Here is a 16,796-nt window from a genome sequence, read left to right on the forward strand (position 1 = left end):
TAGCTTAGTTTCAAAATCAGCTAAAACTGTAGTAAAAGATATAATATTATGTTATTTCAATTTATCTCAAAATTGCATAAAATCGTTTTAGCCGCTTTCGAAAATAAACGCTTCTAATATAAGTATCATGAAAAGAAACAGGTGATGCTAATTAATCAATTACATTAAATGTAAATATTTTCATTGTTTGTTACTGATTATTTATTTTTTAAATTAATAACTTGAAGTTCTTACGGTAACAGCGTTGAGAGAGCCAACGGAGGCATAGCGCACACTGGTCAAAGAAGCGAAAGCCAATCTTGTTTGCAACGGATTGAGATGCTTGTCCTTGATGAGCTTGATTGTCACTTCAATGGAATCTCCCGTTCCACATCGGAACAAGGCGTCTAGGTACACTTTTCTGTACAAAAAACACATTTATTATCAAAAGGATCAAAATATAACATATTTATTTTAAATCATATAAGTAAGTAAACAATTGCTGATATTTATGATCTTCTTTCTCGTGAGGGGAATGTATAACCACTGGACAAATGCAGTTATACAACAGTGCTTATGGAATACTAAATGACCCTAAGATCTTCTGAATTGACAACCTGATGAAGGTCGGTGGAACTAACGTGACAATGAAAACCTAAGATCAATCCGGCTGCATTTGTTAATATATTATGCCGCATTTAGACCAAGCGAGCGAATGTTTGTTCTTTCCCCACTCCAGCGAAATTCTTATGCTCGCTCAGCAAAAAGCGTGAGAATTTCGCTGGAGTGGGGGAAGAACAAAACATTTGCTTGCTTGGTCTAAATGCGGGTTTACAATTATTGCTCTAACCAAACACATAAATTATTTTAAGATGTTCGCAATCAAGGTATCAAATTTTAGTTATTTCTCTAGACTTCTTTGTTTTATTTTTAAAACTGCTTTTAGTTTTTCATGGGGAAGACAATATCTTATTTTGAAATTTATGAGAAGATCTTGTGACCAAATATAATCCAAAAAACAAATTGTAAAATAAATGGGTGGTTTGATAATATGACGGCCGATCGGCCCAATTCATAATCATTGCTTTTTAACGTATAGCTATTAGGATTTGAAATGGCCTCTTAGATAATGATATATTATAATGTTTTCAAACAATAAGAAAACAATACATTGCATATTTTCAAATTAATATTAAATTTATCATTTTAGACTGAAAACATTCACAAAAACTCGAGACACGTGGATATGTAAAATTTTCATCATCCTATACATACATATTTAGTATGTTTAAAGTGATTTATTTTATTCCAAAAAAATCCGGCTGGATAGTTACCACCTAGTAAAATGGTAAGGAAGAGGTTAAATTTAAAATATGCGATTCAAAATAATCCAAATAATTTCTATACAATAGACAATATAATAAATAAACATCTTGTTTGCAGAACAGTTAATTCGTGAGGTTCTCAAAACACAACTGAAAAACATAACTATTTTTGAGACTAGATTTACTCAAAACACCGATTTTAAGCTTTGGACAATTATCCTTTAAGTCCCAATATCAGTTAAGATTTAATTATTGTTAACTCACTGGGCCAATTCCTTGTTAGCATAACTTGAATCGTTGATGATCTTAGCATAAACCTTGTAAATGTCATCAGTTTTGGAACCTCTCAGAACCTGTAAAAAAAAGGAACATGTTTTAAATATGTCTCAATCTATTGAATATTATTAAATATTCAATAGATTATTAAGAATATTATTAAATATGTCTCAAGTGACTGAAAACATTTGGAATTTAGCTGACCATAAAAAGTACCCTCTTTTGAAAAAAGGAGCTTACAAAATTAAATCCCGTTTTGGTTCCACATATTTGTGCGAATCTTTATTTTCCACCATGAATATGATAAAATCAAAAACAAGATCTCGGCTTACTAATTAATACCAACCTTGATAATTGTTTAGGAATCGGATTATCATCTTACACTCCTGACTTTGAAAAGTTAGTAAGTGAAATGCAATGTCATATATCCACTATCCTGTGTTATTTTGAATATCTTTTTACTCTTTATTGTCTTTTATCTCTTTTTCTATATGTAATTGTATGGGTTCCTTCTTTTGTAAATGCCCTCACAGGCGTTTAAATGTAATTAAATATATAATCTACCGATATAATAAATGTAACACATAATGCTTAAATCTTGTTTTTTTAGAAATCTGATGTGCGCCCGCCATTATTATCCCAAATCTCAAATGCGCCCGCTACCGCAAAAGGTTAAAAACCGTTGTTCTACATGGAGTACCGGCTGTCATATAGTCGAGAGAAGTGCAATTCTATAATAATCTCCAGTAGGTTGACTCATAGTTAGAAAATTTGTATAACAGAGATTTACATCAGCAATCAATAGGGTCGGGTCGTCAACAAAGTATCTTCAAAGATTTTCTTTCAATACAGTATGCTGGCTTGAGCAGCCATATCGGTAAACAGCAATACCGCCTATACCGTCACAAATACAATATCGCATATTTTTATCAATCATTTAGAAATGATTCTACAAAGAATAGACTTTTTCATGCATGCCTAATCAATTATAGTTTCCTTACTCTGATGAGCGCAGTAAAGAATGAAGCAGATTTCGGCTGAACATGTCCATCCAAGTATTGGGTGGCTGTTTTCAAAGCATTTTGAATGTTCTCCAAGCTATTTTCATCACCTGTTGTCTTCGAGATTACAAACGTAATTGGCTTTGGCACTATGCAATTGGCTGGAAGAAACAGGGTTACTAATTTACTTCAATACCTAAACAAAATACAAGAGAAAAAAAACATCAAAGAAGCAGCTAATAAAATCAATCAAAAATAATCAGAACCAGATGGAACCAGAGAACAGGGGGATGAAAGTTCCATACAGCGAACGTGACCACCTAATACTCAGTTTTCAGAATAGATGGTAGCACGGTCACACACAAAGTCGCATGATACAAGGCCATTTCAATGACCAATCAGAGCTCACCCATGGTCCAGCCAATCAACATTCGAGCTTTCGATCAGTCTTTTCAAATTTCATGTCAATTCTACATGATATTTTCAAAACAAAAGCAGTCGTCCAAGTGTCAAGTGTCAGAATAATATTGCTGTTCGGCGTTTTTAAACCATATTGATAAAAAGGTTTTGCAATCCGATAGCTGATAAAATAAGTTAATGGGTAAGTCTACTTTTATTATATTATGTTTATAGGTATATACAATTGTATGCCCCTTGAAATTTCTTTGCAGTCGTGGTTTCGAAATAATGATAGTACCTTCCTATTGTAATTTTCACGTTTGCAAATCTACCAAGGCAAACATAAAAAATATGTAGGTATATAAAGAAGATTATGTTTGAGTAAATTACCTACCTACCTATATAAAATGTCTATATTATATTTGCGCATTCGTACAAAAGTGTAAATGGCGACCATTGTCATTTTATATTTTGAGATTGAGTAGATTTTAAAATTATTGTTTCAGAATCTACATCAATATGTTGTTGATGGTCAAGCGATGAAAATTTATAAAGAAATCTTCAAGCTACACAACATATGAAATAATTAATGAAGTCATCAATCTGACAGGAAGTGCTGACAAATAATTTCCATGGTGGGAGTGCGTTACTATTATTATTATTACATAATTATGTCCTCATAAATTTATATTGTTACTCATAATTTGTCAATATGATTATCATTGCAATAAAGTGTACCTATCTGAATTGAAATATCGACTTTTATTCATTTTTGTCACAATTTCGTTTTTATAATTATAAATACTTTTTTGGGTTCGGATCTATGGTTCTGTCATAGCCAAAACTTCTAGTCACGCCAATAGATGGTGCCAATTATAGGGGGCATCTTCTTGTATGGAACTTACGAATCTATATATATATATATATATATATACGTCTGTTATCTATGCCAGAGAACCAGTGAAAACAAAAACAACTGCTACAAAACAAGTGACAATTGAATATCTGCCATAAAAAAATTGAGGTGTTGCCGATGGAATAAAATATTTAAATATGGAATGTTAGTCTATTAAATTGATTGCCATTGTATCAGTGTGCCAACATATATATTTTTTTATCTATGCCTTATATTACAATATAAAATAGACAAAGTTTAAGCGTATGTATACCAGTTAAAGTCCCTTCACTGGTTTCCTTGAGCTCCAGTCTCGAACCAGCAATAGCTTTGGCACCAGATTGTCCAATGGAGAACGGTCTGTAGAAATATTCCTCATGGGTGATAGCCGACTGTACGATTCCAGATTTGAGCTCAATTTCTGATTTCAAACTTCCCTTCATGATGCTGGCAATATTGATCAACTGAATGAAGAAAATCAAAAATACTATCAATACTCGGGATGGTGAATACTAACTTCCACTTAATTTATCATTGTTATCAACTTCATCAGCCTGGATCAATCAACAGCAACCTTTCCAAGCTGATTCCACTCTTCTCGGTCCTGCAAATTGTCATTGCCACATACTTTTGCTTAATTTAATTTAACTATTTCATCGATCCATCTCTAGGTACATATATCTTGGGTGGTTTGTGCTATCATCTGTGTATCCCACTTCCTCACATTATTATGATCTATGGCAGTGGTGGCGAACCTATGGCACGCGAGATGATTATGCATGGCACACGAATGTTATATTTTGAAGACAAAAAAAACCTTTCATTTAATTAAATACAGATAGATATACTTATATAATATTAAAACATAATGACGACATAATAATATCAATGCTGTTTTTTTTGTGTGTTCTGTTTCATGTGTTTTTTTTTCGGTTTTTCCCATTAAAAACTGCCCGGCACGTCCGACAGTCAAAAAATATTATTTGGGAAATTTTGGCACCCGTACGTAAAAAGGTTCACCAACTTTCTCGCCAACCAAAAATTCTTCAATAAATTTATTGTGAAAAAGTATTGTGAAGTGTGATAAAATTGTGACGAAATATGACAAGGGGGGGGTCAAAAAACATTGTGTGATCTCATCTATGGACAAACTGACCTCTACATAAATTAGTAGAAATTACTCACGGGATCGCTACTGTAAAGTCGGTAAAGTGCATCGTAGCCATGCTGCCCGTTTCCTTTGCATAAATTCAAATCCTTCTTCTTTTGAACTCTGTTTCCTATAGTGATGAACTTTGTTCGACAGACCCCAAAAACGTCCACCTGTCAAAAAAAATTTCATTATTTTCTAAATATAAAAAAATATCATTAGGTTACTCCCTAGCAAAGGTAACCATTATTTTTTAAGGTACCCATTACTTTTGAACAATACCAACCTATACCCTAAGACTTAGGCCTTGTCCACATGGCGCGTTTTGACTCACGCGCATTCCAGGTACATGTGAACTCGTTGAGTCATCCACAAGCACTCGCGCCGTGACGACTGTCGCATGCGGTCGAGGTACAGGTGACCTCATCGAGGCGTCCACATTCAGTCACGGTGAGACACACGCCATGTGGACAAGGCCTTATAGCCTAAGTGAATTTTTAAACATGTCAGATTTTGTAAAACAACAAATATATGGCAAAAAATACAACAGTGGGTAAATCACTAGTTCCACTCTAAAGCGGAGCTTATGGGCTGGGCATCCACGGAGTGAAGGTCATCATAACAGGTTTTGCTGAACTCGTTAGTTTCTTGATCTGCATCCCGCAACAGAGGCGGACCCGAGATCGATGGCAACTTGTAATTATGTGATTCAACTGTGTAACTGCTTTGTATAAAAAATTATAACCATCATATTTCTGATATTGGATTACATTCAATGAGTTACCTATAGAATGTTGTTATAATTGTCATAGCAATCAATATAATTATTAGTTTTGGACTTACCTTACCTTATCTGAATCCGTTCAAACACTAAAAATTCTAATACACATTAAGAAATGTTTTTTTTTTTTTTTCTTTATTTGGAAGCAATTTGAGCTCTTCTCTGAATGGAAGGCTATTCTGCTTTACAATGGTTTACAAAAGTATACATACATTTTTTTAATGTTATAATAAATAAAATTTATCTTTGCAGGAATAATTTATCATTTGAGAACCAGACCTCATCTACAGCATGTTGAAAACAGTTATGTAAAACGGATATTATTCAACTTTGAAGTTTCTTTACCTAACTTGGTTCCCTATGCAGATGGATCCAATCCTCGGCTCCACATGCTTCATATGTAGTCAAAAATTACTGAACTATCTTATATCTTACTTCTGTCTTTCGCTTAGTCGCCGTTTGGAACAATGACAGTATTGCTCGCTTGATATTGAGGGACTTCTCGGAATCATTTTCTTCGGCACAAATGCGAGGGCTAACAGCGCCATCTTGCATGTTGAACTGGACTGGCTTGAGGAAATCTTCAGAGCCTGCATATTTCTGTAAAAAATATGAAATGTGAATACACTATTGAAACTAATTGAAAGATAATTAAAGCCGCTAATTCAATTATTGTTGTGAATCGGATAAGCATTTTCATTAATGGACTTGACGGGCAAGCTAATGATAAAGTTATCAGAATCTGACTAGAAAGTATTTCACTACGGAATGTAAAACAATTTTTTGGAAATTCTACAGTTGCACAAACATTTAGGAATTTAAATGGTAGATTTAACTGAAAGTTTTGTGTCTCTGCCACATAAATTCCAATTCAATCAATTTATATACATAAGTATAGAATATGTACATACCTACATAGTAGGTATATGAAAGAGTTATGACTATATAATTATTATTAATATGTATAAAATTATCAATAATAATAATAAATAAAACCTAACAAAATCCTTAGCTTCACAATATCCATACCTTTCCATCAGGTCCTGTAAACTGAACAGATGTGACCTTCAGAAGATGAGTGCAGTTCCCTAAAGCGTAAACTGTTGCTTGGGCAGATATGAGTGCTCCCGTCTCTTGTTTATCAGCACCAGTCAAGAAAACATTGACAAAGCCCTCTAATGAGTATGTGTAGATGTGACCTTTCAAGAAACCTTCCTTTGGATCAGTTCCTGTAAAAACAAATTGTTTACCTATTATAATTTAAATAAATACATAATATCATTTCCCATAAATTCAAGTGATTCATTTTTCCTAAATTTATTAAAAAACTATAAGACAATATTGTAGGAATTAATTATTCATTATTTATTTAATATAGGGTACCTAAGAATGTCTATGAATACTTTGAGTAAAGAAGAAATTGTAATAAAGTTATGATTACAACATGCCAAATCTTTCATCCAATGTAGCTATAGTGAGGGTAATACAAATAACACTCTAGGCACAATAAACTCTAAAAGTCATGATTGACAGATAGAAGCATGACATGTACAATTCACATGTACATTTCACTGAAAACTTGGTTTAAGACAGGGATGGAGAACCTATGATGCGTTGCACTGCACTATGTTTGTGTGACACGCGGGAAAGTTCCAATTTTTATGCAAATGTAAGAGTTAGTTATACTTATCTAAAATCAATTAAATTTTAAAAATGTACTTTATCTGCCGGCACAACTGGCTTGTTTTATCGCTGTTAAAAAAGATTATGCGACAATTTGTAGATCAGTAAAAGTGTGATATAATTGCATAATGTGAATGTAGGTAACTCATTACAAGATATGTTTAATTCAATAAAACCGTGACCTACCGTTATTTTGACCATATTTGGGTAAAACTATGACTGCGAACAATTATTTTTGTCAATGAATTATTTTAAATCAAAATTAAATCATCTTCGTAATGGTTTGACTGAACCGTGTAGAGGATTCTTTTATAAACTGCTTCTTCAATTATTTTCGAAATGTCCTCAATTATAAACCTCAAATAAATAAATTGACAATAGACGAACAATAAAATATATCTCACTAAATTGTAAAAAAATATTTATATCTTATAAGACAGGACGTGTGTGACTTTAGAAAATATTTGGTTCTTAATCTTTTATGATAAAAGTACAACCAACCATTATGTAACTTTCATTTATTTGACAATAGTATACGTCTTGTACTGTCGAACAAGATCTTCTTGTCAACGTGTTAAAACTGTGAACTAATAATCCCCTCCTGTTTTTAACCGCACTTCAACTGCAACGACTTCCGGTTATACACGAGTTGTCCACATGTAGAACTGTGAACTAATAAGCCCCGCCAATTTAATTAATCGCACTTTGACTCCAGCGACTTCCGGTTATTGCCTAGGTCTTCTTGTCGGACAGTAGAAAAAGTTTCCACATAATATTCCATTTATTCGGTGGGTTGCGAGTTATCCACCACTGATTTATACCATTAAATAATATTTGAAATTAAGTGTCGTATCTGCTTAAAAATTCTTACCTCCTTTGCATCCGGCAGAGCATTCTGTGAACAAAACAAAAAAAAAATGTAATAATAATATAGGTACCAACACCAAATCTACATTTCCCTGTAAAATGTCCTAATTCCCCATCAAAAATCCTACGAAATGTCTAAAAGTCATAAAAATCACAATATCCCACCCACTAAATTTAAAATAATAATCTTAATCGTAAAACAGAGATGTCCCCTCCCTGCAGAAATATTGGATCTTCGAATATTTTAAAAATAGGAGAAAGCGTTGAAAGATTGTCTCCGCAATAAGATGACCACAGCCAGCGGCTTGGCCTACACAGCAATGCCGCCAAAAATAAAATCCGTTACAAAGCTTCCTCCCACCCTATAGTTACAGTACCTAAGTGTAAACGCATTTTTGAAATAGGTACCTCTAAACATAAAGGGAAATGCAATGCTGAGCAATGACTTCTTCAATCAATTACCTTACAACTTTTCCCTATAATTAAAATTTTTGGTCCTTTTTATCAATATATGAGTCGCCTAGAGTCATAACTCACATATTCCAAAAACCGAGTATTGAGATAATCGGAAAAAAACCACCAGAGCATTGTTTTTTCTAATTCGAAGAAAAGTATTGAACTCGATTCACACTATTTTTTAAAGATATATATATAATACTCATAAGGCTGCAGACACACAGCGCACTATAAGAAATAAAGCCCCCTGATTGGTTAGAAAGGCCTTGGTAACAGAACTCACATTATACACTGAAATATATGAGTTATGACACCAATAGTCAACTTTACTTTATCAATGATTTTCACATGGTTTAAAGTAACTTTTGATACCCAACTATTTGTAAAATCTTAGTCTCGCCAAGCAGCCAACCCACTTCTTATTGTCTTATTCCCAACTTCATGATCTACAGTCTCTTGGGTGGTTGGGTTTCTTCCATTTTTAATATATGGCATACACAACGAATGTCGCCCCACTTTCTCATATGAAACAACATGGCGATCATTGATTGCACAACGCATATTTCGTGGTTGTACATTATACATCATGTGCCATCTTTCTAGCATACGGCTCCAAAAACCCTACTCAGTATCCGTTCAAAGACATTCAACTTCGTTACGGATTATTTAATGTAGTCTTGATAATTAATGGTGTCTTAACCAAAATAGCTATGTATCAACTAAAAAATACAATTATTAGCAAGTGCAAGTATGTTATAACAAAAATCTTGGATCAATCCTGGCATAGTTCTGTTATAAATAAACCAGATGTATTCCAAAAGGGCGTTTACGAGCTCTACAAATCCATGCATACAAGGCTGGCCATAGAAAATGAGCATGTATACACGCTGTACTATTTTCAATTATCATAATTATTAATGTACAAATATACTGCCATCTCTTGTAATCATGGTGACATTGAACATACATAATTTTGAAAAACACTTTCTGAGAAAATATATTATAACCAATAGAAAAAATCTTTTTGAAATGGTGACATTCTTAACACATATACAAGTCTTTATGATATACTTTTAATATACATCTAAAAATAGAAACATTTGACCTTTTGGTCTGCGAGTTGTTTTTTACATAATATTAGTAACTAGAGTATATAGTTATATAACTTGTTTTGCACTTTTTACTTGACCTGAATTACCTCCCATAAAATTAGATCAAATGATATTCACTTGTATTATGTAATATGTAGTAATAATTAAATAAATAGATAATAATATGATGTAAAAAAAAATATTTTTAGAATATATTACATCATTTTCATCCTAGAGCTGGAGTGTAAAGTTATGAAGCATATACTCTAACTTAGCTGAAATACCCCAGCTTCACACAAGGTCACTTCATTGAAAGTACTGACATCTTACTTAAAAGAATAATGGAAGCAAAAAAATAGGAATTATTCCCAGTAACATTTACTATTTTTATCTTGTAATACTCAACGTATAATGCATAGGCAAAATTTTCACAAGGGGGCCTCCAAACGTATATCTCGTGTAACCTCCAAGTATCTAAGGTACCCTGTTTGAGAGTTTGTTTCGTGGAAATGCTAATATGGGGCAATCTTAAACACGTGTTCGAATATGTTATGCATCCAATATTGAGTGCCGTCGGCATGCTTTGTTATATTTGATGGATTTGTCTGTTGAAGATATATGTACTTAATTAAGAATAACAAAATAGCTACGTAGGTACCTAACTAATTTGCATGCAATTTGAGACTAAAACTTAGCATAATAAATCTGCTTAAGGGATCCACCTTGTCCAGGGACGCCACTGCATATTAGAAAATGAGAGAATTAGTAATTATTTTTTATTTGAATTTATAAAATTCTTCATAGATTAATTTATGTAAATCTACATGTAGGTAAAAAACACAATATTTCAAGATTATCGGAAGACATTGTGCTTAATGCATTAACTTGATTTTTTGTCGTTTCATTCATTGAGTTGGTCAGTAAAGCATAAAAAAAATGTACGACATATTGTTCACAAACTTTAGACTTGTTAATTCTCGTCATGTGTGTAAATAATATAGGTATCCTCCACTTTATGAAAGCACATGCGTTGCATACGAGTGAATATGGTAACATTTTTTCTGTTATAGGGTATGTGTAAAGAAAATACTTTTTCATTATTCGATAGGTACCTGACACTATGTAGATCAGTGGCAAAGGGTAGAGAAAGGTTCTTAATGTCCGACATAAATGTGCATATTAAACTTTGTCAGTCAAACTTATTTGTTTTTATTGAACTAAGTCTACAATGCGTAGATAGTGTCTGTTAGTTTTTAAAATTCAATGAAACCCTGCCTATCCAAGCCATAGTTGGTAATAGTCAAAAAATATTTGTTTATCAATAAAATATCTAAAATTAAACATACGATTTTAGATATTTTAAAGATGGAAAAATATTTTTTATCGATTATGGTTTGGTTTAGGCAGGGCTTAATGAATTTTAAAAAAACTATCCAACACAATCAGTAATATGTATTCTTAATTCAACGGAAATAAATAAGTATGACTGACGAAGTGTAGTGTGCAGATGATAAATTTAAAAAAGTATATTTTTATTTCTACTTAATACTTTAGATCGTTCAGCTCCATCCACAATGCGTTGTTGCCACTTTTTAGCTTACAACCATAAAGTTATAAGTGCATAAATGTTGAAGAGTCTGATTGTTTTGAAATTTCAAATATTAATATTTTGAGAGATAAGAGATTTACAAAATTTATCTTTCAAAAATATTCTTTTTTGACTTAACATAGACTGGCTCTCATGTCTCATGCTCTCATCAAGATATTGGAGAGAACATTATTTTGAGGTAGGTAAATTATATAGGAGAAAATGTATTTGTCATGTATTCAATTGAGTGGGAGTAGAAATCAAATGGAATGAAGTAAGAAGAAAATACCTTTTACGCATTATAAAAATAATGGGTAGGTACCTACTATAATAAAAGTTTGAAGCCATTGTCTAAGAATCTATCCGTATCTTTTGTTTATTGATGTTAATTAGAAAATTGCAATGCATGATTGTTCAAGGGTAATCAAAATGATATCACTCACCATTAGCATTAGTGTTAGCATTGACATCCAGGAACAAAAACACCAAACTAAAGAGAAATAATAAATTGACCATCTTTGGCCGAGTATATTCTGCCATCGTGGCAATTAAATATTACTGTTGCTTCTCACCAATGCTCCAGAGGGTGTTGTAAGAGATTAAAGTACTGCGTGTGAACAACCACTGCGTACTGAATTGTAATCAACAAAACGTATCCTTATAAGTATTATGTTCACAGGAGAGGAATAAATTAGTTATGATTCAACTATTTCAATACTGAAGACTTTTTAATTTAATATTCTTTATAAACTTACTTTATATACTACTTATATTATTTGGATCTGATATTGCAGTAATCGGGTAAGTATGTAAAACGTACCCATATTCAAAGTATACATTGTTATGGAGTTGTTATTGCTTTTATCAACTCTCTTCATTACTGAGAGTAGTGATCACTAAAATTACAGGCGTTGCCAAGAATCTCTTTCTATCTGAAGTGATCCTGCGCTGATATTTTTACTTACTTGGAGAATGCATCTTTTGGAGGTGGCCGAGAGATGTTCTTTGATTCCAAGCTCTTGCAGTATAGAAACATTTGTACATCTGGCCGTCCATGAAGCGGAGCATCCTCCACCAGCACTAAATCTCGAACATGTCGATCCTTTTCCTATCGAATTATCAGCGAGTCCAGGTTTCAACACCGCATATTATGAGGTTTGACAACATCAGCATTTTAACAAATCATATTTTAATGTTGTTTTTCCATATATTGGTTAAGTATACAAACTATACACACCCGAAATCTCATAAATAGGTTCAGTGCATACAACCGTTTTCAAAAACGTACCTATATTCAAAGTGTTCGTACATTAATATGGAGTCGTTATTACTTTAACAAACTATGCACATGCAAAATTTGATGCAAACATTGGATGCAATAGCTAAATAATTAATACTAAAGGTATACCCGCAGCACATTTTTACAAACAGATGACATGAAAGAACAGCAAAAATACAGCCACGTATATGAGATTGTGCGAATGCCTTAGAATCCTACATCAACAAAGTCATTTTCATAATTTTAAAGATGTTGACATTTTATTATTAATTATGTATGCTGATATCATAGAAATGGAGAAAATATTGGGTTATCATTTTCATATCTTAGTAATACCGCCCTGTTAAACTTAAACCAAGTTTTATTATTTCATTTCATAAACCTCATGTAAAGCATCAATAGGCAATTAAAATTATGAAAAGTTTGTCTATTATCAACATTCAAGAAATCTGATTTTCAAGAATAGTTGATTCTCAATAATTCGAGATTGATCTGTGAAGATCTCATGAATTCATGAGAAATTTTAATTTAGGGTTATTACACAAGCAGATTGTTGTCAATTGTAGGCCATTGCTTTAAAGTAAGTATATACATAAGCCAATTTTGCACTATTTTCAATTCATCCATTATGAGAAAGCTTTATAAAACCATTAATTATATTATTTCAATTATAAAAATAATAACATGAAGAGATAATATGAATAATGATAGCCATATAATATGTATTATTCAACCAATGTCATATTTCAAGAAGACTTGTAATGTTTGTAATTATTAAAAAGATGTTTTTATATGGGCACTTTAGGTGTTAAATTTCAAGAGCAAAATTTGATAAAAAGGTTGAAGGTGAAATCTGCCTATCATTTCAGTCAAATTACTTTTGAAAATTCTGCGCATATAAAATAATTGACTAAAAGATTATTATTATAAAAAAAAGTAAATTGCCATATTCTCTCCGAGTATCTAAATTATATAATCTTACAGCAATACTAAAACCAATAAAACATTTTGTTCAGAAATAAAAATGAAAAGAACGTTCACTCATAAGCGGAGCATATGGCATGAAGATTATATTGACACCCTTCGAGGAATGGTTGTTAGTCATTCACCTGACATTATTAATTACTGTATCAATACTAGGTACCTAATAATAATAATATCAATGTCCGTTTGGTTAAAACTAGAAACCTTCAAACCAACAATTACTTACTCCTTTTCTTATTAAACGTTATCAAATAAGGTAAACAGAAGGTCGTATTTTTTCCCTCGATCCAGAACCACATCCCGTGCATCTTGTCATGTAAAACCTGTAGTGCGTAGATCATTTTTGTCATATAGCTTCGGGATGAGGAAAGATTGGTCACAATGATGAATTCCTTCCGGCTCTCTGACAAATGCCAAGATTGTCTGAGATTAGGACCTCATGTAACGATTGTTGAAAACATATTATTATGTAATATTTACAATAATGAGGACTTTAATGGAAGAACCACTCGACCTTCTAAAGCTTATTATGAGATATTCTATGTTAAACATTTCGAAACATTTTATTGCTAGTATAGTTTACATATTATTTGTGCTTTTGATATAATATTTTTCCATTATCCAGCTATTCGAGTTATGAACAAAAAATCTTTTCTTATGCTAGTAAAAAAGTTATAGCCTTGAAAATGACCCAATGTCTATTGTTATTCTATCCCGCAGAATACTTTTTTTAAAAAGTAGTTTTTTAATAAAAAGTGGAAAGAATGGTAGACTATGACGTGTAGAATGGTGTTAAATTATTTCAATAACTGTTTTAAAGGATTATTTTTAATGAAATTAAAAGAAAACCTCCACAAATTCATTCAATTTATAAGATGATCTTACATTCCCAAATGGTCCCCATTTGGGGATGTCTCTGTGAATCTGGAGAGGCCCAAATCGGTACCAAATCGACAAATAGTAAGGGTTGATTACGAAAATAAATAATAATAAAACCGGCAATGATGTAAATTGCGGTCGTTTAAAAATTTCATATTGGCAACGCCGCATTGTGTCGCTTCTTTCCTTCGCGTTTTTTTTGGCGCGTCAGTACGCGGCAGACAGCCAGACCGGCCAGACAGTAAACATCGTTAACCGCGCTACGTATAAAAGAAATTGTAACTGTGAAAAAAATGTAACCATTAGTATATATTAACATTAAATAAAACTCGCCGTTTCCACCACAATTCCGGTGTGTTATTTGTCCACCTCCAAGTCCTAAATCCAGACAAAAATCCATACAAAGTGACAGCGTGCTAACCACTTTCGAAAATGGAGGGAAGTGACAATGAAAAATATTTATTTGTTTTCGAAGAATGTTGTCTATTTTTTATAGATTTTATATTATTACAGCTCTCTAATAATGCTGTTTTATCAATAATTCCTAAAAGGGCAGTATCATGGACATTTTTATTACCAATGCTACAAAAATTATCAAAAAACTCATTTTGAAATATGCATCCAATTTTATCTGAGCATTGTTTTGGACAGCACTTTTTGATCCAGACAAAAGACTTTCCACTAACTTTTTTACCAGTAGTTGTTGTATTATGATACACCAGAATTTATCTTCTTCTTTAATTCTCTCTAATTCCAATTTTCTGTACACTCCAAGATTTTTGAACACGATATTGTCACTATGAGATACATCTGAGATTGTTTCAGTTTGGGGATAATATGATCACTCTCTGAATCATCATTTATAATTACTAGCCTTTCTACTAAATCTACTACGGCTTCTTGGTATTATATTATGAAGTCTGTTTATGGAAAAAAAAATATTTGTCAAACTATCAATGACAGGACAGTATCTGAGATTCAAGAGTAAGCGTACTATTTGACAGGTAGTGAAAATCGGTCAACATGAAAATTTGCTCGTAGTTCGTTTTTTTGCCGGCAGGTTTGCCACTATCGTTCTACTGCACAGGTGCAGATCGAAATAATCCTACTGTCGCATGAAAATTCAGAAACTTCCAAACTTTTTTGATTCATGCATGCAATCTTGCCAACTGCAGGATAATACATGTTTACCATAGAATGTTTACGAAGAACCACTTGTGAGGTGTCTCAACTTAAATGAATATAGCGAGCTCTATATTGACTATATAGGTAGGTACAGACATATTTTTTGAAGGCAAGTAGTCAGGTTATGAATCTTGCTAAATACGACAGGTACTGAAAAACAACTTAAGGTGATTTAAGCTGTTCTTCCACCAAAGTTCTTTGATTGGTCCGATTGCATATTTAACTTTGAAGTTGATTCATACAGCTTGGTCTATCAGTGCACATGTATTATAGTTCAATCATAAGCACCTCAATTATTATTTATTTTAGAGACATTATCTTTTAGTTGCTTAGGATGATTTCTCAGGGATTGAAATATTTAAGAGTAAAATAATTTTATTTATTTAATGTTAACAACTGAGAGAATTTATGTCAAAAATAATAAACAGTATTTATTTAATCTCATATTTTATTCATAACCAAAAATAACAAACCACAATCATTATAAGGTAAGTAGGTAGCTTAAATCATAAATGGATTTCATTATTAATAATTTAATTCTTCTAATGATTCAAATCTACCTGTATGTCTTCTATGATGTGTAAGTTATCATACCTGAAAAAAAAATGTGTATTAAATAATATATTAACAGCAGAGTTATCAAATCCAAAGATGTTGAAGGAACCCTTCTTCTGCGAAATGAAGCCTTCTGTAGAGTTTCATTATCAAAATTATTGAAGAATATATTCAACTAGTCACTATACTATTACTTACTACTTAAGTATAAAATCGATGTTTCAAAAAAATGCAAGCAGTGCAGTGCACATGTATGATGTAAGACCAGCCGCCACCGGATGTAATTACTAGGAGCAATGAGGTTTAAGATAAAATGTTTGAGCTCTAGCCTGACTTCATAGAGGATGGAGGCTACAATGTATATTATAGCCTCCATCCTCTATGAAACTAAAGCTCATATCTATCACGTTTACAGTGGTGGCA

General features: G+C 32.3%; 2 protein-coding genes across 4 annotated transcripts in view; both read right to left on the reverse strand.

Moving 5' to 3' along the window:
* Positions 1 to 12,124, reverse strand: part of LOC147067418 (apolipophorins-like) — a 98,536-nt gene extending 86,412 nt beyond the window's left edge. For both annotated transcript variants that reach the window (XM_085953941.1, XM_085953940.1), the window contains exons 1-9: positions 11,935 to 12,124; positions 8,361 to 8,384; positions 6,836 to 7,035; positions 6,242 to 6,406; positions 5,061 to 5,198; positions 4,150 to 4,339; positions 2,582 to 2,742; positions 1,569 to 1,657; positions 235 to 400 (exon numbers count right to left, since the gene is read on the reverse strand). In XM_085953941.1, coding sequence (XP_085810067.1) covers positions 235 to 400; positions 1,569 to 1,657; positions 2,582 to 2,742; positions 4,150 to 4,339; positions 5,061 to 5,198; positions 6,242 to 6,406; positions 6,836 to 7,035; positions 8,361 to 8,384; positions 11,935 to 12,031 — 1,230 coding nt within the window. In that variant the 5' untranslated portion in view covers positions 12,032 to 12,124. The remainder of the gene's footprint in view (positions 1 to 234; positions 401 to 1,568; positions 1,658 to 2,581; positions 2,743 to 4,149; positions 4,340 to 5,060; positions 5,199 to 6,241; positions 6,407 to 6,835; positions 7,036 to 8,360; positions 8,385 to 11,934) is intronic.
* A 4,054-nt stretch (positions 12,125 to 16,178) lies between these two features.
* The window catches only part of LOC147067419 (apolipophorins-like), a 95,219-nt gene continuing 94,601 nt past the window's right edge, over positions 16,179 to 16,796 (reverse strand). For both annotated transcript variants that reach the window (XM_085953943.1, XM_085953942.1), the window contains exon 61: positions 16,179 to 16,412. In XM_085953943.1, coding sequence (XP_085810069.1) covers positions 16,407 to 16,412 — 6 coding nt within the window. In that variant the 3' untranslated portion in view covers positions 16,179 to 16,406. The remainder of the gene's footprint in view (positions 16,413 to 16,796) is intronic.

This window comes from Rhyacophila brunnea, unplaced genomic scaffold (assembly GCF_057557595.1).
Source record: "Rhyacophila brunnea isolate RB1 unplaced genomic scaffold, BYU_Rbru_1.0 scaffold_4, whole genome shotgun sequence".
Classification (NCBI taxonomy): Eukaryota; Metazoa; Arthropoda; class Insecta; order Trichoptera; family Rhyacophilidae; genus Rhyacophila; species Rhyacophila brunnea.